The sequence below is a fragment of the Carassius gibelio genome, chromosome A16 (genome assembly GCF_023724105.1).
Source record: "Carassius gibelio isolate Cgi1373 ecotype wild population from Czech Republic chromosome A16, carGib1.2-hapl.c, whole genome shotgun sequence".
In the NCBI taxonomy this organism is placed as follows: domain Eukaryota; kingdom Metazoa; phylum Chordata; class Actinopteri; order Cypriniformes; family Cyprinidae; genus Carassius; species Carassius gibelio.
This window is the reverse complement of record NC_068386.1, coordinates 12,976,965-13,001,167: the sequence shown is the minus strand read 5'-3', so window position 1 is coordinate 13,001,167 and position 24,203 is coordinate 12,976,965. Positions and strand designations below refer to the sequence as shown.

The window sequence follows — 24,203 nt, the reverse complement described above, 5'->3', positions numbered from 1 at the left end:
TAGCTTTTTCAAGACTTTCCGAAAATGTAATCTTATATATGTAAAGATAATGTGCATTGTGAATGCAAAGTGCTCCAGGTCCACTTTATTTTGGAATACACTTGCGGGCCTCGTGACTCTCACCTGAAGTCGTCCAGCTGCCGCAGTATCTCTGGACACTGCTGGTACTGTATTTCATTAGCAAAGCGCTTTTGTTGTTCTTCGCTAATCATTTCTGGACGCGTGCGATCTGAAGGACCACAGTGAGAGGGATGAATGGATTTTAATGTTAGTATGGTAAAAACACAATATTAAGTGCAGTGATCTGATTTCACTCACCCAGTTCAGAGGCTATGTTATTTGGCACAGATACTTTAAGAATCTGGAAGAGATAATTATAAAAAAAAATTACAGTTAGATTTGATTTCAAATAAATAAGTATGGAGGACATTATAAAATATAAGGTTTTTATATTGTCCTCCAGTGTTAGATGTAATGCAGTACAGCACCACCAGAGGTCACAACAATATAAATAACCAGAGAACTACTTTCTTCAGTTTCATTTTCGGCTCAGTCCACAGGTCCATAACCTTAATGTCAACACAAAAATGTGCAGAGAAGAAACATTCAATAGGGAAAGAAAGACATACAAATAAAACATGAAAAGTGTGGGGGGAGCAGTCATTGATCAGGGGAGGTCATTCCCATGACCCAAAGCAGGAAGTCAGGGTTGGACAAACAGAAAAAAAGAGAGACAGAGAAAGTGAACATGTCTAAAAGAGGAGGAAAGAATGCAGAAAAAAAGTTACATTGGACAGAAGGGGCAGGCAGACAGACTGGAGGAAAAAAAACTAAAACTTCAAGCAGTGAAATCAAGTCTAAACTGAGACAGATTAGGGGAGAAACAGACGAGTGGGGAAATGAGCTGATATATCATGTGAAATTGAAAGAATGAACTAAGTAACATACTGTTCATTTCTAATAGCATCTAATGACAGTCAGGAAGAACCATGAATCTCACCCATACCAAATATGACATTAACAATACATTAAATCCCATTAATGTAATGAAAAACAGCCTAACTTGACAACAATTTTAGTCATTTTAATGCAAATTTCAAGCTATGATACAATTGACATATCTGTGCTTTCAAAAGCATATATTCTTTTAAATAAAATAAATGATTCTTTGGAAAACTCTTAATGATAAAAAGGCGTCTCTGGACATGTAAGGGTTATGCATCAACCACCAGAAATGTCTTTGCAAATCTAATGTTTTTGCTTCACTTTTTTTTTGTTCTGTGTGTATTTTCATATTAATCTGCCTCATTATTTCAGGAAACAATATACTAAAATATTAGACCGCTTTCTTCACTTTGAAAGAAAACAAGCTCAAAGATGAGACTGACGGTGAGCAGATCACCTGTGTGATAAATAAAAAACAGCTTCAAGAATTCATTTAGCGGGTCTAACAAAATCACAAGACAATAAAATGAGGGCTGGACTGAAAAGTGTGACAGAACAGAGAGGCAGACTTGTAAAGTGATAAACAAACTTGACAGCCGAATGTCTAAAAACCCTTCTTCTTCACATACCGCTCCTTTTTCCAGAAAAGAGTTGTAGAATTCCCCAAAGTGCTTCTTGGTGTCTTTGGCATTGAAGTTCCTGAAGAGGTCAGCATGAAGGTAGCATAGCTAAAACAAGGGTAAAAGAAAAAGAAAGAGAGAGAGATCGAGTGAGGGTGTAAAATAAACGGACAGATTTAGACACCAAGAATAGAGGGATAGTAATACATGCTAGGTTAACCTTTATGTTGGCCTCATTGGCTGAATAGAGAAGCAACTAAACCTTTCAAAATTTCAGAGAGTTTTTCCGAGCACTTGTTAACCAGTGAGAAAAGAGTTTTAGGAGGGATGACAAGGACCAATCGAAATTGAAAGAACACAACATAGTACCTGTTGGGTTTGAAAGCAAACATAACTTGTCAAACTAAATAATATATTAAATGAAAACAATATAGAGTAAGATGTCCACGTTCATTTTTCCCCCCTGACCACAGATATCTCTAAATCAAAGTTAATGAATGGCTATTGGTTATGCTCTAAATAATGTACTTTTTTTTTTTTTTAAATCAATTTTGAATCTGTGCGATTTATCCTATCTGAAGAAAGAGATGAAGGATATGGGATTTGGGAGACGGTACCTGGGGTAGACCGCATTGGCTGCATGCCAAATAAAGGAAGAAATACTCATGCTTTAAATCACATGAAAAGGGCTTTATCTAAAAACATGACACCATCCACCCCCTAAACACACACAGCATTCATAGCCGAACAAGAGGTAATGTAAGAAACACACTGAGCCTCACATACTAAAGTAAATGCATGCATGCACACTGACAAAAATAAACAGGCACACATCGTTGAAGTTCTCACCACAGGAGCACAGTCAAACTGTAACATGACATGATGAATGAAGGCCAGTAGGTGGGTGGGCTTGGACTTCAACAGTTCAATGCTGGTAAAGTGACTGCTCTTATCATCCACCATCTGAGAAAAAGAAAGCGTATATAAAAAAGTAATAATAATAATAAATAGGAAAAATTTGTAAATGTTTCTGAAAGAAGTCTCTTATACTTAAAAAAAAAAAAAAAAAAAAAAAAAAAAAAAAAAAAAAAACCCAGCAAAACTGTGAAATCCCATAATTTAAAATAACTGTTTTAAATGTAAATGCATTTTATTCTAAGAGTAATATAAGTGTAAAAAGATTATTCATGGCCAAGCTGAATTTTCACCAGTCTTCATTGTCACATGATCCTACAAAAATCAATCATTCTGATATGCCATTTTCTATAACATTTCTTATTATGAAAATATCAGGATGATATGATGAATATAGAAGGTTCAAAAGTACAGCATTCATTGAAATTATATGTATATATATATATTTTTTTTACATTTTATATTACTTTACTGTCACTTTTGAACAATTTAATGCAACATTGCTGAAAATTATGCATTTTCTTCAGAGCAAAAAAAACTTTTTTTTTAATGGAGGTTTATATAATCCCAATTGTTAATTGTTTTAGTATACCATTTTATTTAATACATTTATAAATTATTGCATTGCCTTTATGCCAAATCTGTACTACACTGTAACATTAAGAATTGCATTAAATATATTTCTAAACACTTATATCTGCTTAAAATATAAATTTAATTGAAAAGGAATCATTCCAAATATTTCTACCTCAAAGATTCTAAAAGAATCATTAAAGAACAGCAGTATTCTCTATTCCCATTCATACTAGTTCTGAGCTGAAGTATCACTCACAGGTTGCTCATCATTCTCAAAGTCTTCATCTTCTGCTCCAATTATGTTCATGGCTGGATTTGAACACTGAGCACCTGACGGCCCGCGCTGTCGAGAGACAAATAAAGCACAAAGAAAGCATTAAAAGACATAATCTTGTAAAACAATGTTTGCAAGTTCATGTTTTTTAGATTAGTAGACTAAATTACTAAAATGGACTGTTTCATTACAGGACAGTAAGGATGACTTGATGGCCTGAGGCCAGGCTTCAATATTCCACAGTAAGAAAATAAAAGAACAAATTCAATAAAAAGGTTAAAGTTTTGTTAAGTTAAAAAATAATTGCACATTGCAGCAAATGACACGATATAGTTCTTTTCACAATACGAAAATGATCATGGATAAAAAACTAAGTTATTAACAAATGTTACATGCTATGTGTAACATTATACTGCCATTAACTAATGAATTATAATTCAAATAGAAAACAGTGAGTAGTTGTTAGACTAAAATTCAATTAGAGGATAATTCCAAAGACCAGTCCAATGAATCCTGGCCACTGGCTGTAAATGTAACAGCGTTCTACTGTGAGAGCAGCTGAGAACAAATTTCCTCTGTCGCTGTTGTGCAATAAATACTTAGTAGAAAGAAGCGGAAAATCCCTGTGCTAGCCGAACTCCGGCAATTCAACAGACTAACTGTGTTTATTTTAGTGGAAACAAACTAGCAATTATGACGAATACTCCAAGCACAAATCGAGCTAGTGTTTTCTCTCTGCAAACCTCTTAATCTCAGATAAAAGGTGTGTGGTTACTAAATATATAAAAAGATCGTTCCGTCAAAATTTTATATCGTCATCATTTACTCACCCTCATTTCGTTCCAAACCTGCACGACCTGTATCAGATAGCAAGTCATACAGGTTTTGTACAACATGAGGGTGAACAAATGATGACAGAATGTTAATTTTTAGGAGAACTATAACGTTTAAGCAGAGAGAGAAATATAAAACGGAACGCAGATCAACATCATTTCCGAGCAAATCACAGCAGTGGTTGTTTTGTTCCTGAATGAATTAGTATTTTTGAACAAAACAGCTGAATAAAGCATCACTTGTTGCCATCTACTAGCATAAAACAGAAAGATTCACTACGGAGAGGGTCCATGATAATGTCTCATAATTCATTGTACTGCCCAGACCCCTCAGAAACATCAGATCCCCCTCAGGTTGGTGAGAACATGGAGTGTAAACTCATGGCAAAAGACTCTCTGTGCCACCCCACATACTACAGCACGCTCCAGATTTTATTACGTGTCCAGAATCGCGTTTTGGCAGCTGTAATGTCTGACAGTGAATGCCACTGTGTATTAGTAAAATCATTGTCACACCTTTAAGATGCAAACAGATAAAAACTATTTTATTACGCTTCAATAATATACATTCCGAATACATGACTTCAATAAACAAACACTTTTGTAAAACAAATGTAAAACTAATGTACCAATAAGATTTCCTGTTAATAGTTTGGATTCTACCATGTCCCAGTAAGTCAATTATGTGAACATAAAACAGTGTAATATTATAAAAATGTAACATTTTTAACAATAATTAGCATTTACTAAATACTATTACTACCACTAATAATAAATTGCAATAACAATAAATACAGTTGCAATTAAAATTACTCAACCCATCAGAGACTGCAGTACTTTACAAATACAAGCTTTTCTGAAGATCCAGGATAAAATATTTTTTTTTTTTAATCTTTTAAAGATTTTTTAATAATACTGCTGTGTCATAATTATTCAACCCCATTCAACATTGCTGTGAATGCAACATTGCAATCACTTATTTGTCTCTAAACACAATGAAGCTTTTAGAAACTCTATTGAAACAGAATTAGTTTGAGCTATTACACATACATACAGTTAGCCCATGCATGTGCTGAAGTTGAGTAACAAAAATTTCAACAGAGATCTCACAAAAGCTAAAGAGAACAAATTTTGTATTACTTTAGAAAGGCTAAGGCTAACACGTATGGAGATTTCTAAGACATTGAAAGTTCCTAGAGACACAGTTCTCAGCCTTATTTCTTAGCTTAAAGTGTGATGTACCAGAAAACATTTGAGGGTGTTGAAGAAAAAGCACAATATCATAAAATGTTTAATCAGAGCAACTGAAAAAAAAATCTGCAATGTACAGCCAAAGACTTGCAAGATGACTCGGTGAAAGGAGGAAAACCATTTCAATGCAGCGTGTAAGAATATCACTAGACAAGTATGGCCTTCATGCTGAGACATCTTGATAAATACCACTCTTGATCAAGAAGAACAAAAGGCAGACTTGAACTTAAAATTACAAAAATTTGTGTAGACCTGTGGAGCTCTAATGAGGAGAAGGTTTTATGGGGTGATGTGACCAAACTGGAACTTTTTGGACCCATGGATCAGCGGTATGTCTGCTCATAAGCAGAAGAACGCCATCTCCATCATCAAACTTGGAGGTGGATCAGTCCTGTTATGGGGTTTCTTAACTGTAGCAGGAAGTAGAAATCATGACTGTATGAAGGACATCATGGATTCTTTGAAGTATCAAGCCATTTTGACAAGAATTGGGATGCCTTCGGTGCAAAAACTGAAGCTGATGGACTTTCCTGCAGGACAGTCATCCCAAAGTACACATCCAAATCTACTACTGTTTGGTTCAGTGATCAGTTATAGAATGTTCTTGAGTGGCCTGTTCGGTCTCCAGAATTTAATTCTCGTTGAAAATATCTCTTTGAATTTAAAGAAAGCAGTGGTCGATGTGAAAACCAAAGATTATTAGTGATCTAGAAGCTTTTTCAGGCGATGAATGGGCCAAGACTGTAGTAGAGAGGTGACAGAAGCTTCTAAGCTCTTACAGACAGCGCTTATTGGTGATTTTAAAGAATAAAAGATTCCGCACAAAATTAGAGTTCTGAGGGGTTGAATAATTATTAACAATGTTTAGAGCCAGTTTAAATTTCATCATAATTTATCAACGTTCCATTCTCATAATCACTCAAAAGTGTATTAACAAACTTTCTCTAATACTTTACTGATGTCTTTAAATTATTTTCATAAAATTTTGTTCGCTGCAGCAAAATGTCTTGCAGGTCAGAATAATTTTGATTGCAACTGTATATTATTTCAATTAATTATTAATTAAAAGTAATTCCTAAGTACATTGTACTAATTTGTACCAAAAGCCAAAACAAATTAAATAAATTAAATAAAACTAAATTTGTTTATCAGCAACAATGGCTATATTCATGGCAACATTAACAATATCAGAATAATCATACACAATCATCATACAAAAACTAGTAGCCTACTAATAAAAATCATATACAATATTTCAGTTTAATCAGTGATAAATATTCTAAAATTCTTCCAGGAGAGACTTTAGTTCAGTAATAAATAAATACATTATTATATTTAATTGTATTGTATTAAAGTAACACATTTAATAATAATAAAGTCCAATAATTATATATTAAAAATATATAAACTTTATTAATAAATTTTTTCTTACACTTCTTTTTCTGTAAAATATTTTTCTGATTCCCAGGCGCATTACACAATTTTTTTTAATAATCAGAAATACATGCAATTATAGTTATTGCATTATATTAAACACTAAATTAACACTAATAAAACTTTAATTACTATATAAAAATTACAAATACATTTTTTTTTTCAAAAGCACCCCCTTGAGGCCTCCTAAAAACCCCTTGAAAACTCTTGCTCTAGTTGGTTTTGTAATAACGATGGAAAACTGTGATTATGCCATCTCTGTTACCAAATCATATGCCTGCCCCATATAAGAACATCAAGAATGAATGGAAACAAACAAAAACACTGGCAGCTTCAAATGCCTTTACCCCGTTATGGGCGTCTTCAAAATCCATCCTGTCGTAGGTCACACCAACACCGGAAAAACCGGGCTCCTGAAAAGAAACAACATAATGAAAGCCTTGAAAAGCATCCTTTGTCAACAAGACAAGCATATACAAACACAAAGCAGAGCACACACAAACAAACTGCCAGGAGCAAATCCAACTGGGCCATCCAATACAGGTATACAACCGAACGACAACATTAAGATCAGCCAATAAATCAATAACAGATTTTCCAATGTGGAAGAACAAGACCGAGATACGGTCTATCAATGAAGATGGCTTTGAATAAATAACAGTTACTTTAGTTCTCAGCGGTCAAATGATCTATAATTCAGTTTATTTGTTGTGTTCCTTTCTTTATTATTCTCTACCCATGGAATAGTAGATACGGGAACTTTACTGCAGGAGAGATTTGAAAAAGTTTGTCTGCTGCTCAGTATCCTGTTAATGTGTTTGTCTATTCATTCTCCAATATACAACAAAGGCTTCTTATGATTTAATCTAAATGAACATCAATGACGGCATTAATCGACTGTATTGACTTTCACAGTGAAAGTACACTGACTTCTGGACAAAAAAAAGCAGCAGCAGATAAGTGGGGAATGCCTTTGCATACCAGACTGTCCTATGCAACTGTTCAGACAATGGCCTTGTCCTCTGCACTGGAGCAGTGCGATAGCACAGGCCTAAAATAACCGCTAATGGAGCTGTGTTTGTGTTCTGGTTTTATCAGCTGCTTTAATCAGTCATGTCTCTGAGATCTTCAAAGCTTTCCAAAGAGCCAAGTCTACAGTGCAGGCAAGCATAAAGAGAAAAGAGAGAGAGAGAGAGAGAGAGAGAGAGAGAGAGAAAGGAAGTGGGTGTAATTTCCTCAGGAAACGATCACAGACATTTTTTGTCAACCTGTCTGTAAAAGTCATGTTCAGAGTATCAGATAGCATAAAACAAAGGAAAAAGACAAGGAGGGACAAACTCATACACAAGAGTATGACACATAAACAGTGTAAGGTGAAAAGATTTATAGCACTTTCCACAACTCGGTTACTCTGTTGGGTCCCATTATTGTTTAAAAAATATGATGTTTTAATTTGTAGAAAGAACTAATATGTGCTCTTTGTTTTCATCAAACATATGTTGCATTAAAGATTATCAAATAATAGTGGTCGACCGATATATCTCATCGCCACAGCCGATATATCGGTCGATATCTGGCATTTTTCAAATATCGGCATCAGCCGATACATTTTTCTGCTTTGACGCTGTGTTCGAGGAGGGACTTTTATTTTGACGGTGTTGAGAAAGGCAGCGCCCGAGTGCACACAGTACTCACTTTCTCCCTCTTGTTTACTGTTGTTGTTAAAAGTTCTGTTTAATACGGATAGAAGTCTGTCTAATAATCAGATAGAACGGTTAAACAAGGGAATTCATGTATACAGAAAGTATCAACGAAATATTATAATATTATGAATAGAAAGGCAAACATTATAATAAACTTGTTTGCCGTCAGCATTAAGCAAATATGCATTTATATAATTTAAACATATCTTTGAATGACTAATGAACATTAAATTTTACAAACCTTGCAAACTTAGTCGAATCCAGCTGTGAGATCTTGGGAAGTTAAGAGTCAGATCTCTATATGTTACACATTTATTTTTTTTAATCCATTGTCAAATTATTTCAAATTTCTTAAATAATAATAATAATAATAAATTAAAATAAATTATAATCGACTTTATACCTGACCCCCTGCTTTCCAAGATATCGTGATCATCATTGGCTGTTAAAAAGAAAACAATATCGGTCAACCACTACAAATAAGCATTAACAGAAGCTAGTCTGCAATACATAAATGTCTGTAAACCACATAAAATTGAGATTTCTTTTTCGCAGAGGTATTGTCCCTCAACTCTAACAATTAAAATAATACAAAAGACATCAAAATAATATGAAAGCTAAACAGTTTTGACCTTTTAAACTGATATTCAAATAATTTAAAAGTTCATAAAATGTTTAAGTAAATAATTTTTAATGACTGTTGCTATATAATAAATAAAGCGGAGTTTTTAACTATTTTAACAAGTATTACATTTTGAAAATGTTGAAAAACAAAATAAACAAATAAAACTCAAAACAAATATAAGAACTTTTTTGACCTCCTGAAGTTAAAATGTTAAATTTTCATCCCACCTAAACTTTTATTTTTATTTTTTTAAGAAAATGGGGTTGGGGGGTGCGTGACGATGCTTTCTCTCCATTTTCATGACATTGCCCTCATCCCGTAACAACATCAGCTGCATAATAAGAGTAAAAAGAGGAAGAGCTAGCAAGAAAAGCAACAGCAGATGAAGTCATTCATGCGTACATGTGATAACTGAGAAGAAAGCGCATCTTATTTCACAGAAAACAAGTTAAGTGAGAACAGTGATGGAGGCTAAGAGAGACATATAAAAAAAATAAGTGGGTTGAAACAGAAGAGGAAAACAGTTGAGAAAAAAAGAAAAAAAAAAGTCATAGCACTCTTCTACACATTACAAGCGCTACCGAGACAGGACTGTAAAATTCATGAACTTTCAATAGCATCTAGATTACATGCTAAATGCAATTTTGATAAATGGCAACCTAAAAGACATTTAAATACACCCACAGCTTTCAATAAATCATCTCAACAGCTGTCAAGATCAATCAGCAAGCGTTAAACACAGACTTTCTTAAAGGGATAGTTCACCCAAAAATGAAAATTTAATGTTTATCTGCTTACCCCCAGAGCATTCAAGGTGTAGGTACCTACATCTTGGATGCCCTGGGGGTAAACAGATAAACATCAAATTTTCATTTTTGGGTGAACTATCCCTTTAAAGCGAGAGAGAGAGAGAGAATGATCTGCATGTTTCGCCAGAGACAGTGTTTCTTTTCAGTTTAGCTGAGAATGAGAGTGTGGAGGCACTGGGGTGTTGCCAGTGGGGCTAATGAGGTCTATCGCGATCTACTCAAAAGTATGTAATGACTGCGCTCTCTCTTTCTCTCTGGTGGACTGTGCGGTATTTCAATACTGCAGGAGATTAGAGATCTCTGAGCTTCTCTCAGTTACTCTCATAAGAACAGAGGAAGGGTGGCGTACAGGCATGTGGCCTCACTGACCATGCAAGCATGAAGAACAAAGTGAGACACAGCAACCAGGAAGAACAAACGGTTTGAGAATGTTTAGAGTAAAGGACTGTAAGGATGTGTGACAGAGGTGTTAACCTCCAACATCACAGTTTCTTTGTTGGTAACTTCAGTAACTTAGTTATATTACTTTGGTATCCGGTGTAACATGATCCTTAAGAAATCATTCTAATACTCATTTGGTGCTCAAGAAACATTTTCTTATTATAAGCAATGTTACGATCAGTTGTGCTTCTTTTGTGGAAACTGCTATACTTTTTTTTTTTTTTTGGATTCTCTGAAGAACAAAAAGTTTCAAATATATATACTTTTTGTATTATAAATCCCTTTTCTGTCACTTTTGAACAATTTAATTAATCTTTGCTGAATAAAAGTATTATACACACACTAACTTGTCTTATATCATTAGGTTGACTTTCCATATATGCATAATACTTTGTATACTGAATGAATAATATTTTCTATTCTCTAGCCCTAGCACTACTCCTAAACATAGCCCTCACAGAAAAAACTAAATCATCCATAATGACCTCAAAATGTAGGTTAAACAAGTACACATACCCCTGCATACTCTCCCTACTTTTCCCTTTAACCCAAGGTATAGTAATTGTAATACTTGAAAGCCCACTAATTCTGAAAAAAAAATGAGGGGGAAAAACTTGTCACTTTTATCTTCTCCTGCTTTCTTTCAACTTCCCATCATTGCTAATAGACATAAACATTGCCTGGAATATCCCAGAGGCACGTGTTCTGAACATACTTAGAGGTAATCAAGAACCATTCCACCTTTAGTTACTTAAACGGCCGATTCCTGGATATTTCGCACAGTAGCCTGCTGTATAACAGGACATATTTCAAGCATATCTACTACCAGTGAATTTTTTTAAACATCTGTAATATTTGTGGCATCTGTAGCATTAAAAACACCTGTATATGAAGGATGAATACCATTCCCTTGGTTTCACTTGTGATGAAAGGCAAAAAATAAAATAAATCAGACTGTTGGATGAGGTTGGCAAGCTTGTGAATTTTCCAAGTGCACCCCTCCTTTAGTCCTATTCTAGAATACCAACACCTTTTTGCAAACATCTGCCAAAGTTATCATCGATTACACATGGTTCTGTTAAGAGGTCACAATCAGAATTACAAGTTTATAAGGACCGAGTTTGGGGTCTAAGCGGGGCACTACCATCATCCACTGAGTGCAAATGTTGGGCGAGCGGACCAACTCCACTGAAGCTATGGCAGCCTGCAATCTCTCTCTAACCGTTTCCAAATGTGGGCTGCGAGTCCAGGGAGTAATCAGCCCGCTGCAAACACAGATCCATGTGACTGCACACAAACCTGGCCTGTCCGGCTGCCCAACAGACCTCCTGCTCCACCATTGGCACGCCAACTGGGATTGAGTTTGCATGTGTTAATGTCTGAGCATGCATCAGTGTTTCAAAGTGTACACGTGTCCATGTATGTTCTCACGTTGAACATCTCTGAATAGAGCACAGTTGTTCAGGAACTTTACATCATGTAGCGTTTTGTGTCCAGTGGCTGAGTGCTAGAGGGGCAGGGAATGCCAGGAAGCTCAAGCGCTGTGATCGTCAGCCAGGAATCAACCCACCCTCTTTTACAGAGGCAACCACATAAAGTCTATACGCCTAAAACACAGTCCGAAAAAACAAGCTTTTTAGCTGTTAGATCATCCAACTTTAACCTACATATTGAGTCAGGTGTGAGAGACAACTATATTTGTACCTCTAGAAAACGTGCCAGTACCAACAGGAAAATACTAGACAACTAATAAAAATTGGTCAAAACAAGTTGTCCCAATGGAGACAGGTGATCACTCCGCAGCTGAACTCCAGATCTGAACACTGGCATCACCACATCAAATCATTTTCCTGCCCTCCACAGTCCTGTCATCGCATCCATCATTCTGTCAGTTCATCACTCCACCCTGGGCGATCTGACTCAACCTGACTGCAACTTGTTTCTCTTCAGCGATTCCCGCCTGCATCACGTCTCACCGCCAGACATCTGAAGAAGCATCCTGGAACACCACATCATTTTCTGGCATATGCCCTTGCATCAAACATACAACACAGTGATGGCAATAAATAATTACACTCATTTTAACTATTCATTTCGCCTTCTGAAACCTACCTAGCTCCAATTTAAGCTATTATCATTGACTAAAAACTATAGACTATAAGTGGAAAAATATTTTCATTTTTTAAATAAAAATAGGTTTAAAAAAAAAAAGCTGGCTTATGCGTGACCTTTAGGAACAGGTACATCTGAAATCGATAACACCATTACAAGAAATCCTTCCTGTAACTCAAACAGTAAAGCATAGCACTAGTAATGCCAAGGTCATGGGTTCGATTCCTACTGATAAAATGTGGACCTGGAATGCAATGTAAGTCACTTTGGATAAAAGTGTCTGACAAATGCATAAATGTAAACCTGCATACAAAATAATTGTCAAAGCAAAAATATGGTGCACATGAGCTTAGAGAAACAATTAAAAGACAATGTGAATAAAGTTAAAAGTCTCAAGCGGATCCTAAAAGCTTTAAAGATTCTACGCCATGGACTTTGCAAAACTTGGCCAAAACAAAAGTTACTCTCCAGTGCAAGCAAATTGACAAGACCTGAGTGGATCTAGTCCATACTAAGGAATCATAAAGAGATGCAGAAAGCACTTATTTACTTTGAAATTTACAATTTACTGCTGAACGTAAAGGAGGATTTACAGAACAACCACTACCAGTAGGTGTGTTTTTGTGATTTTCTGAGGGTGGTATTTTTTTTGTCTACAGTGCAGTTTCCAATTAAATGTAGTATGTTTGACCATAAACAGATTCAACAGATTAACAGATTCACCATAAACAGAAACACAATGTGAGATGCTGTTTGAAAAAGTAAAAACAAAACTAAAATGAAAGTAAATAAAAACCATATAAATGAACTTTTCCTTAAAATACAAAACAACAGATAACTATAAATGGAAAAAAGAACAAAACAGGCTAATGAAAATTTTATATCAAATAAAAAAATAATAAAATAGTTTAAATACATTTTATATCATTCAAAACAAGATTGTTTGCATTATAGGAATATTTTGGGTTAAATACATTTTAAGCAATCCTAAGTTTCAAGTGATAAAGCACCCAAAGAAAATAAATCTCTTCAATTGAAAATGAATGACTTCAGATTGCTTTGAATTCACTCTCAGTGTGAACGCACCTCAAGCGAACTAAAAGCAAATCTCGGCACTAGACCACATTGAATAAATGGACGAAGATCGACAAAATGGCCCAAAACATAGGTATCTTGAAACACACTTTTTTTTTGAAAGCTGACAACTTTAAGCTTCACGTGGCATCTTAAAAACCCAGTGCTCAAGGCAAGAGACACAACCACCATCAACATCCACAAAAGTCCTGTTTTATTTATTTTCTCCTGACATTCACTAGCAAGTCAGAGGCTTGGGTTACAAAACCATTTAGTTTCTCTTCAGTCAATTTAGTCAATCTTTCCTTCATTCTGTCTTCTTTAACTTTCCATTTCCATGTTTCAATATTTCCTACTCATCCCTCTCTATTTGCAGTCCATATGAAGTCACATCTCTCTATAAACCCTTCTATTTATGACTCTGCATCTCTGACACTCTTTCAGCTACCTATAAAATATATTTCAACCATTTTAAGCTTTGTATTTTGTATTAAGTGTGTAGCTTTTCCAAACACCTGGTTGCATCTGGTTAAAATGTCCACACCCACCTTTGCTTCCTAATAACATACAGGCACAATTCACACTGCAAACACATTCACTGACAGCTTCCACAAACATACCTCCCACCCAGACATACGTCACTACTATTACTCATGACAAGACATAGGCTTCTTTGTTAATGGGTAAAGGAACACCAACATTTTCTGTTGCCTAAGTAAAGCACGCCAAAACACAACATTGCACACATGCACACATCCTCAACACACTGTGAGAGCTTTGTTACTTTGAACTTAGAGATCGACCAATATGGGTCTTTCTATAGCCAATGTTTAGGGGTCAGGGTCAGCCGATAGCCGATATGTGTGTGTGTGTGAGAGTGTGTGTGTCAATCATTTACATAAAAGTTTTAGAGCATTTATCAAGCAGAATTTTTCAAGTTTGTTGGAACATAAATGTAAACTTAAATATACATTTAAATAAAATAAATAAAATTTTATAAATAAAAATCAAACTGAAAAAAAGAAAATATATAAAAACTAAATAATATTAGTGCTGCAAACACACTAGCAACCAGAAACATTTGTGTTTGGTATAAATGACAGAGAACATCTAAAGTGCATTCTAATTTCAAACTTTCGTTGCAGTATGTTCCTTATTAAAATAAAATACAGTCAACTAAACATAAAAAAGGTTACACTGGTCAGTTTAAATAGTACTTTTACAAAGTAAAATGATCTCAAACGTATGGGGCACACTTTTAATTTTATCAAAGGATCATAATCACATCTATTCATTTTACAGTCCTGCTACTAGCATTCTATTCAGACTAAAACCCTTTTGCACATAATAATAATAATAATAATGCCACTGCAGACACATTTTGCAGCTTTAAGGTTATTAATTGATTGTTAATTTAAACGACGATCGATCATGGAAATTATTGAATACTGACATCCCTAAATGCAAATGAGTTGGATGGAAACCTGGCTATTGTCTGCATCAAACCATGCTTCCGAACAAATGTCATTCACCGTTGTGGGCAACTCCAGGACAGCTATCTCTCCGAGCACGGTGCTGTCTGTGAGCGAGGCAGAGTAATGTAGCCCTCAATCATGCTTCAGTGTTTGTGAGAGCTGCCAACTTCTCCACCCCATTTACAGAGTGAAATTCTCTGACTATCTTTATCTCCCAGGACTGTAGTTGAATCTTCCAAAAGCACTAAACTAAACACGGATATCGGTCGATGCAGATATATATAAAAAGGACAAATATCGGCCCGATATATCGGTCGACCGATATATCGATCAACCTCTACTGTGATCACACAAACACTCTGCTGCTGTATGCTTTGGCCAAGAGGGGTCCAATGGGCTGGGCGATATGAACAAAATTTTATACTGAAAGTTATTTTTGATGAAAATAGGTTGTAAAGATGCCAGCATTGTCGATGACATAAAAAAAAAACTTCACAATAAAAATATTTCAATAACACCGCAAAACCTGATCCTAGCCTAACTAATAAAAGCTAAAAATGTTCAAGCTTATTGAAAACAAGTAAACAACCAATAATTTAATAAGGATAAATAAACCAATTACAAACAATGAGACATATAAATAGTGTTGCCACAGTACCAAAATTTCAGTATTCGGTACCAATACCAGTGAAAATACATGGTTCTCGGAAATAATTTTGGTACCAAAGCAAAAGAAAAACATGCTAATTAAAACATTTGACTATACTTTAATCCAAACCGTGTACGTATTTAATTTTAAAGGGCTTTTGAAATGAGTTATTCAGAGAAGAATAACATCCAAGTTAGATAAAAAAAAATATATACAAAAAAAAAAGCCCAGACCTGCTTATCTGACTGATATGACACTAGCAAATGTTAACCATTTGTTCATTCTCTAAAATGCATATTTTAGATTCACAATTTTTTTAAAGCATCTTGTGCGTAAAAATAGTAAATGGCATCATGTTCTCTTGTTTTTTTAATCGAATACATGTTATAGGAGCATTAAATAGTTAATAAAGAAACAATTCTAATTCTCATTATATTAGCATTAGCCACATTTATGCTAATGATTAACTACTCTAATAACAGCAATCATTACAATCCGACATTCAAATCAAAATATTTAATAATATTCATAACAGAAGTGTTGTTTCCCCACACCCTTCCAGTCCAATTGTGGTGGCATAAATATGCCAATTTATTTTGATGATAAAGGTTTCCATAGGAACTGCTGTAATAAAATAATCACTCCTTTCCTTAATTCCTCATTTTGATGTCGTCAGGTCTCGGTGCTTTTCTGAAGAGAGCGCATCAAGAACTAGGTTGACCAGGCACTCGGTACCACCAGTACTTAAAAAACCTGGTACAATATAGTTTTCTTTTTTTTGTACCGACTTGGTACCGAAGTACAAGGTCTTTTGACAATACTACATATAAATAATACAATGAACAAAGATACAAATGAAAAAGTCTAACAAAATTATTAAAAGAACCTAAACAAATTAAGAAAAAAAAAAAAACAGCGGCAGGTATATTAGGCTGCCATCACTTTAAGTCCTAAATCATGGATTTAATATATTTGAACCCCACTGACTTCCATTGTATAAACATTTGAAAAATTCTTTAAAATATCTTCTTCTATGTTCTTCAGAAGAACTAAAGACATACAGAATTGGAAACAACATGAGGGTGAGTAAATTACAGCAGTTTAATTTGTGGGTGAACTATCACTTTAATAAGATGAAACTTGTCCTGCGTCTATTAATTTACATGTTCACTTTTTTCTATATTACTGTGTGCAACTTTTTATTAGAAAATATAATTTCCCATAAGCATAAACACTATAATTGCTATGGTCTAATGACATTACTCTCCATTCCAGGAGTGAACACAAAGCACTCACTGTCTATGGTAAAACAACACAGTGTATGAGAGGAAGTGAGAGACACATTGAGAAAAAAAGCAGGTGGAGGAGTGATACAAAATGAAATTATGTGTATTCCTTTAAAAAGAAAGAGTCGGTAGCTTTAGTCTGGACAAGACTGTACTTGCCTCTCTATACAAATTTCAAAGAAAGAAAGAGAGAGAGATAGAGAGAAAGAGAAAGAAAAAGACGAACAATGTCAGAACAGGAAGAGGAAGTGGTAAGGCACCCCCATTGCTTCAGTTATTATCCACCCCAATTTCAAATCTGGGAGCCAAACCTCCTAACATTTCACACTAATGAGCTAAAACACCGGCAGTGTCACGGTGTATTACAAAAGTAACGTGATGCATGTACCGCATGAGAATATACAGGTGCATCTCAATAAATTAGTAATTCAACTCAAATTGTGAAACTCATGTATTAAATAAATTCAATGCACACAGACTAAAGTCTTTGGTTCTTTTAATTGTGATCATTTTGGCTCACATTTAACAAAAACCCACCAATTCACGCTCTCATCAAATTAGAATATGGTGACATGCCAATCAGCTTATCAACTCAAAACAACTGCAAAAGTTTCCTGAGCCTTCAAAATGGTCTCTCAATTTGGTTCACTAGGCTACAATCATGGGGAAGACTGCTGATCTGACAGTTGTCCACAAGACAATCATTGACACCCTCCACTAGGAGGGTAAGCCACAAACTTTCATTGCCTAAGAAGCTGGCTGTTCACAGAGTGCTGTATCCAAGCATGTTAACAGAAAGTTCAGTGGAAGAAAAAAAGTGTGGAAGAAAAAGATAGACAACCAACCGAGAGAACCGCAGCATTATGTGGATTGTTAAGCAAAATCGATTCAAGAATCTGAGTGAACTTCACAAAGAATGGACTGAGGCTGGGGTAAAGACATACAGACATGTCAAGGAATCTGGCTACAGTTGTCGTATTTCTCTTGTTAAGCCACTCCTGAACCACACCACCTCATCAGTGCCACAAACTGATCACCTGCCTCCATGCCACGCCAAATTGAGGCAGTAATTAAAGCAAATGGAGCCCCTTCCAAGTATTGAGTACATGTACAGTAAATTAACATACTTTCCTGAAGGCCAACAATTCACTAAAAACGTTTTTTTTAAATTGGTCTTATGAAGTATTCTGATTTGTTGAGATGAAATGGTGGGTTTTTGTTAAATGTGAGCCAAAATCATCACAATTAAAAGAACCAGAGACTCAAACTACTTCAGTCTGTGTGAACTGAATTTATTTAATACACGAGTTTCACAATTTGAGTTGAATTACTGAAATTAACTTTTCCACAACATTCTAATTTATTGAGATGCACCTGTTGACCTGTATTACCTTGCATTACACGCAGTTCTCAATGACATGTATTTTTGAGTCCAGTGTTTCATGCACCACTCACACAAGACACAAGATGGAGCACAACAGAGTGGAAAAAATGAGAGAATATAACAGACATCCAGCGGGCAGACATCTGTACATAAGCCATCCATTAAAAAATAGCCCAAGAGAAACTTAACAACGTGAAAGCTAACCAAACGAGCACTACCAGTGATGAGTTTAGTGAATTTTTTTAGAAGTTTGGTTTAGTAATTATTACAGCTGAACAGCCTCTGCAATACCACGATAAAATAGGTACTGTGTGATACTACTTGGTATTGGGGCAAATGTGATTTACCTTCATTACCGTTCAAAAGTTTTAATCATGTGACACTAAAGACTGTAATTGGGACTGAAATTCAGCCTGGTCATTAACAGATTTAAAAAAAAATAAAAATAGAAAGCAGAAAATTTTAACGTTATTTACAATGCTAATGTCTTTATTTTTCATTTAACATATGCAGCCTTCGTGAAAATAACAGTCTTACACATGCATTTAAAAACTTTACCAAACCCAAATTTTGAAATGCTGTGTATTTAATAATTATGATTGAGCAATTGGAAAGAAGATGATTGAACAGATTCAAGATTAAGATGCTTGCTTTGAGATATTTCCTACAAACAAGCTTGAATCAAACAGATCATGTACATGGCCAATCCAACTGGCTTCGTGACAGGCTAATCATTCCAGCTTTTCCACTGAATTACAGTAATCAGGAATCTCTTTGTAATGGGTTGTACCATCTAAAGCCATAAATGCCTGAAGCTTTTCATTGTTGACCTAAACCTGTTTGCATCTCAGTGACTTTGTATCTTCTTCCTGTTTTTCCATTATGACCTACAGTTACGTAAAACCACAAAAAGCTACAAGTATAACAATGCTTGTGGCCATTCCATGTGTCAGTGCTACATAACAGAACAATCTGAACTGTAATAACCTCTTAAAGGATTATACATTTTGACAGCAGTGCGTTTTAATCCAAACGAACTCAATAATATTATTTTTTTTTTTATTGAAAGGAAGCAAGAAATAAGAATGTTTACATATAACAACACTAAGATGAATACAGAGTACCATTAGCTTACAGAGGAATACAGGCAGGTTAACTGATGACTGCAATTTCTCTTCAAATGCATCCAATAATTATGAACAAGGCTCACTCCATGAAGGTTAAACTAATCTAATCCCAGTTCACTCTAGCTGTCAGACAGTCGTAGCAAAGAACTGCATCAAGTCTAACGATGCTTCTTAAGTGCTCCTTGCCCAAAAATGTAATGGACTACCATGGTTTTCTACACAACAAATTACCTAGAAGCCAAACATAAAATGTAAACAATGGCCTACATTGATTTACCTTGACATTCGCTTATGTAACTACAACAAAAACAAACTAAGCCTTAAGTTAAAGCTACTTTATTTATAGACAAACACAAGGGCTACAATTTGTACTCCGTTTATTAAAGAATATCAATAAGAGTCATAAAAACACTATTTTTAGAGTTGCCAGAGCTTATCATAAATGTATCAAGATTCAATAGCTTTATTGTCATGCGAGTACAATGAAATTCTTACTTCGTTTACTTCTCTTGAGAATGACAGTGTAGAAAGCGAACAGATATAACTTAGACAATACAAAATACGTTAAAAAAAATATACAGAATATACAGTAGATTAAGCAAAAATATAAATGATAGCATAAACAAGAAAAATGATTAAAGAAAAACAGAACATTTATGCTACCTAGAAAATCAACTGTCAATAAAAAAAAATTCTTCACAGTAAAAAATATTCAGTGCAAGTTGCAATAAAGTGACAATTTTAAAATGTCAAGCAGTAATAAGGTTTCAGTGTAAAGACTAAGGTTTAAATTGTCCATGATGCCAGTCAAATGCATTATGAGTGAATGGAGGTCCAGCAGGTAAACAGCAGAGGCTGAATTTAACCTGATGGTACAGGTAAAAGTGGCAGTGGGTTTTGACTTTTTATTAGTGTAATGGCCTGGGGGTATAAACTGTTCTGAAGTCTGTATGTTCTGGCCGCAGTGCTCCGGTACCACTTGCCAGTGTGCACGCTGTGTGTATCAAGCATTATACACCAGTAGAGGTCGACTGATGTTGTGGTTTTGTCAGCACCAATAGATGACTGCTGGAACTATCAGCAAAAATCTATGCCGATAGTTTTTCCAGGAGGCCTCCATTGCTGGAGTGGCGGAGAAGCTCTGCTATTATTATACAGTACAAGAGCAGCTTCTAGAAACGTGATTGTTTGTTTTTGACGTATCGGTTGATTAATCTGTATTGACCAGTGTGGTCCAACCTAGCTACTGGTATCAGTAAAACCTACAGTCATTGCCAAAGTTTTGGTAGTGACATAAATTTTGTATTTTGCAAATCTGCCGATTGTGCTCAACCCTCCCCCCGTGCGTTTGCCATAGAGACACACTGCCGAGTGAGAGAGATGTTTTGACCTACGAAATGAACAAGACTGCGGCAGCACAATAACACCCGCCCAAAAAGCAACCTAGAGCAGTGTTACTTGTTAACTCGCGACTTGCCAAGCTTTACTTTTGTGGCTCGCATGGCAGTAAATAATACATGATATGATCATGCAGTCAAAACAGATATTTCATAAAAACATTAAAAACAAACAGGGCTATAACATTACCCATTAAATAACTAGCGACAGGTCTACACCGGACACAAGCGGTGCGATCTGACGTTGTGTACACTGGATGCAGCATGATGTGACAATCCCCATCAGTAAACTGATGCCTCCTTCTATTTATGTTAAAATATACTGCCACTACGTTCAGATGATTTGCAACTGTAGTGTGGTGTCATCAAGTTTAGACAGACTTTAAACGCAAAATAAATTTTAATTGTATATGAGATTTTTTTTTTAGGCCATGTCGCCCAACCCCATCATCAACATATGTAGCAATCAAAATGGCCTCACATGCAAGGAAATTGCTACAAAGAATACTGCACCTGAAATAACCATTTATTGGATCATCAAGAACTTCAAGAAGAGAGGTTTGACTGCAGTGAAGAAGTCTTTAGGATGTCCCAGGGTGTCCAGCAAGCGCAAGGACTGTCTCCTCATGAAGAGTCAGCTACAGAATCGTGTCTCTAGCAGAGCAGAGCTTGCTCAGGAATGGCAGCAGGTTGGTGTGAGAGCATCTGCATGCACAGTGAGGCCAAGACTACTGGATAACAGCCTGGTGTCAAGAAGGGCATAAAAAGAAGCCATTTCTCCAAGAAAAATGCCAAAGAGAGACTGAAAATCTGCAGGAAGTTTAAGGATTGGACAGCAGAAGACTGGTGCAAAGCCTTATGACTGTTTGGGACATCTGGAAAATCGACTGTTCAGAGAAGAAAAGAAGAACGCTACCATGAGACCTGTCTTGTGCCAACAGTGAAGCATCCGGAGACCATCCATGAGTGGAGTCGATTTTCAACCAAAGGAGTGGGCTCTCATAATTCTGCCCAAAAACAGTGCCATGAATAAAGAATGGTATGACAACGTCCTGTAAGAGCAACTTCTACCACGATCCATGCATTTTGCAGCATGGAGCACCATGTCATAAAGCAAGAGTGATAAAGTGGCTCAAAGATCATAACATTGAAATTTTGAATCCGTTGCCAATTCCATAGAGAACCTATATTCAGTCCTCAAAAGGCAACTGGACAAGCAGAACCCCACAAATTGTGAACTCTGAGAACTAATAAGGCAAGAATGGATTGCCATCAGTCAGGATTTAGCCCAGAAGATATTATCCAGCATACCAGGGCAATCTGCAGAAGTTATGAAGAGCAAGGGTCAACACTGTAAATACTGACTTTTTTTTTTTTTGACAATAAAAGTTGAAACGAAGCAAGGAGTATGTTTTCTGATAGTTCAAATGTGCATTTGTTTTCTTTTATGCATAGAAGCAGAGCAGTGTGAGTCTGCTTGTGGCAGTTAGCAGGTTTTTAAAGGCCATTGCTCTTGTGCATTTCTCTCAGTGAGTGCAAAATGCAAAACACATGGAATTAAAGCCCAAAGATTGCAGAAGGCTTGGAACAAGAAGCGGAAATCCACTCCTCTCAGAAATGCTGATCCAGACCAGGCTTTCTTTTTGTTTGTTGTTTGCAAACACGTAAAAGCTGTTGCTCTGGTTTCTTTTTGAACGGTTTTAGTTTTTAGTAGAATAAATAAGAACAGGCTAACTTTACATGAAAATAACTTAGGCTACTTATTATTACATAAATCACAATAGGACGAAATTTCAGCCGCGCTTATATGCAGTAGCCTACAACAAAATATTGCTTAAATATTAATATTATTCACGAACAAAAAAACAAAAAAAATCCTGCTGCCTGAAAGGCTTTTCATTTACAACTGATATAGCTTATTATAAATATATGCAATTATTTACAGTATAGAGCTAACATCTTGCATTGCTTATCAAGGCTGAAAAATCAACAACAACGCAAAAGGTGGTTATGTTGACATAGCTGTTGCATGTACTGTAGCCTTTATATCGCGACGGACTCCATTCGAGCAAAACTGTTTAGCCGTGAGAGTTGCTCATTCGAAACATCTCGCTTTAAATATCATCTTCGCTCTCTGTTGAAAAGAGAGGCGCGAGTCGAGGGAAATAACAGGAATGCTGGCAAAGCTTACATTGTAGCCAAACAGCATTCCTCTCGCTGAGCAAAGACTAACTGGCAGGATTGTATCGCTCGCCGATCGTGCTAATCTACCATGCGAATAGGTTCCCTCTGATGACAAATCACATCATCGCGCACCAACAAACATTAAATGCCTCCAAATCATAACAGACTCCCTAATCTATATATTTAAGCTTAAACCTTACCTCTCCTAAAAGGTGAGACGAAGTGACAAGCGCCTCTGAAGGCTTCCTGTTCTAAAGTTGTTATATGTCGTTGGAAAAAAACATTGTACGCGGAAGTGGAGAGCAGTTCATGCGCGCGACGTTTGACAGTAGATGTAAAAGTAGGACTACAACATTCCTCTTTGTGATCATTAAATATGTTCAGTGATCCACGAGTGCACTCAACTGAAAGCGTTTTTTTTTTAATAATTGGAAACGTAACTTTTGCCGTCCACTGCCTCTTCCTGTGACTTGCGACCACCAAAGGCCGAAAGATGTCCAAAAATCGTTTTATGCATCCCCGTGTGGTTCCGTGTAGTGTTACACTAAATTTGTTCCCCTTCGTTTGAATGGCTCTCGGGGCTTTTCAGCGCGTGTCCAGGGACACTACGGCCCCGCGTGGCATTACATATATTCACGATTTATAAATGTGCCATTGCCAAGTCTGTGTCTGGTGGTAGAAATGGACCTTACGTGAAACTACCCTATCTTTGCTTGCATTTTTCTGTGTTTTTTTTAATATAATGAACTCATGTTGTTTGTATGCGCAGGATATATAATAGCTATATATTTTTTGCGCTTCTATTTTGCTAGATAATCTGTGAAATTCAGTTAATTTGGTAATTGACAGGATGTAGGCCTCCTAATGAGGCTTTTTACACATACAGTAACAAGTACAGGTATTTTTTATGAAATGCATTTGATCTGAAATCATATATTGAACTAAAAAAAAAAAATCCACACTCACAATTGAATCGTAAGAATATTGTTTATTGCTCTTGAGGATATTACTCTTTGCTCATTTTTGTTCTAGTCATCCTTTCAGTTTTAAATTTCACAATTAAACAAAGAACATCTTTACTGAAAGGTA

General features: G+C 35.7%; 1 protein-coding gene across 6 annotated transcripts in view; it reads right to left on the bottom strand.

Annotated features, from left to right (window-relative positions):
- The window catches only part of LOC128030627 (rho guanine nucleotide exchange factor 1), a 41,734-nt gene extending 18,092 nt beyond the window's left edge, over positions 1 to 23,642 (bottom strand). For 5 of the 6 annotated variants that reach the window (XM_052618405.1, XM_052618407.1, XM_052618408.1 and 2 more), the window contains exons 1-7: positions 23,315 to 23,642; positions 7,196 to 7,261; positions 3,313 to 3,399; positions 2,415 to 2,528; positions 1,575 to 1,673; positions 319 to 361; positions 124 to 229 (exon numbers count right to left, since the gene is read on the bottom strand). In XM_052618405.1, the coding sequence (XP_052474365.1) occupies positions 124 to 229; positions 319 to 361; positions 1,575 to 1,673; positions 2,415 to 2,528; positions 3,313 to 3,399; positions 7,196 to 7,222 (476 nt within the window). In that variant the 5' untranslated portion in view covers positions 7,223 to 7,261; positions 23,315 to 23,642. The remainder of the gene's footprint in view (positions 1 to 123; positions 230 to 318; positions 362 to 1,574; positions 1,674 to 2,414; positions 2,529 to 3,312; positions 3,400 to 7,195; positions 7,262 to 23,314) is intronic. The other variant, XM_052618406.1, reaches the window with a different exon arrangement.
- Positions 23,643 to 24,203: the final 561 nt, after the last annotated feature.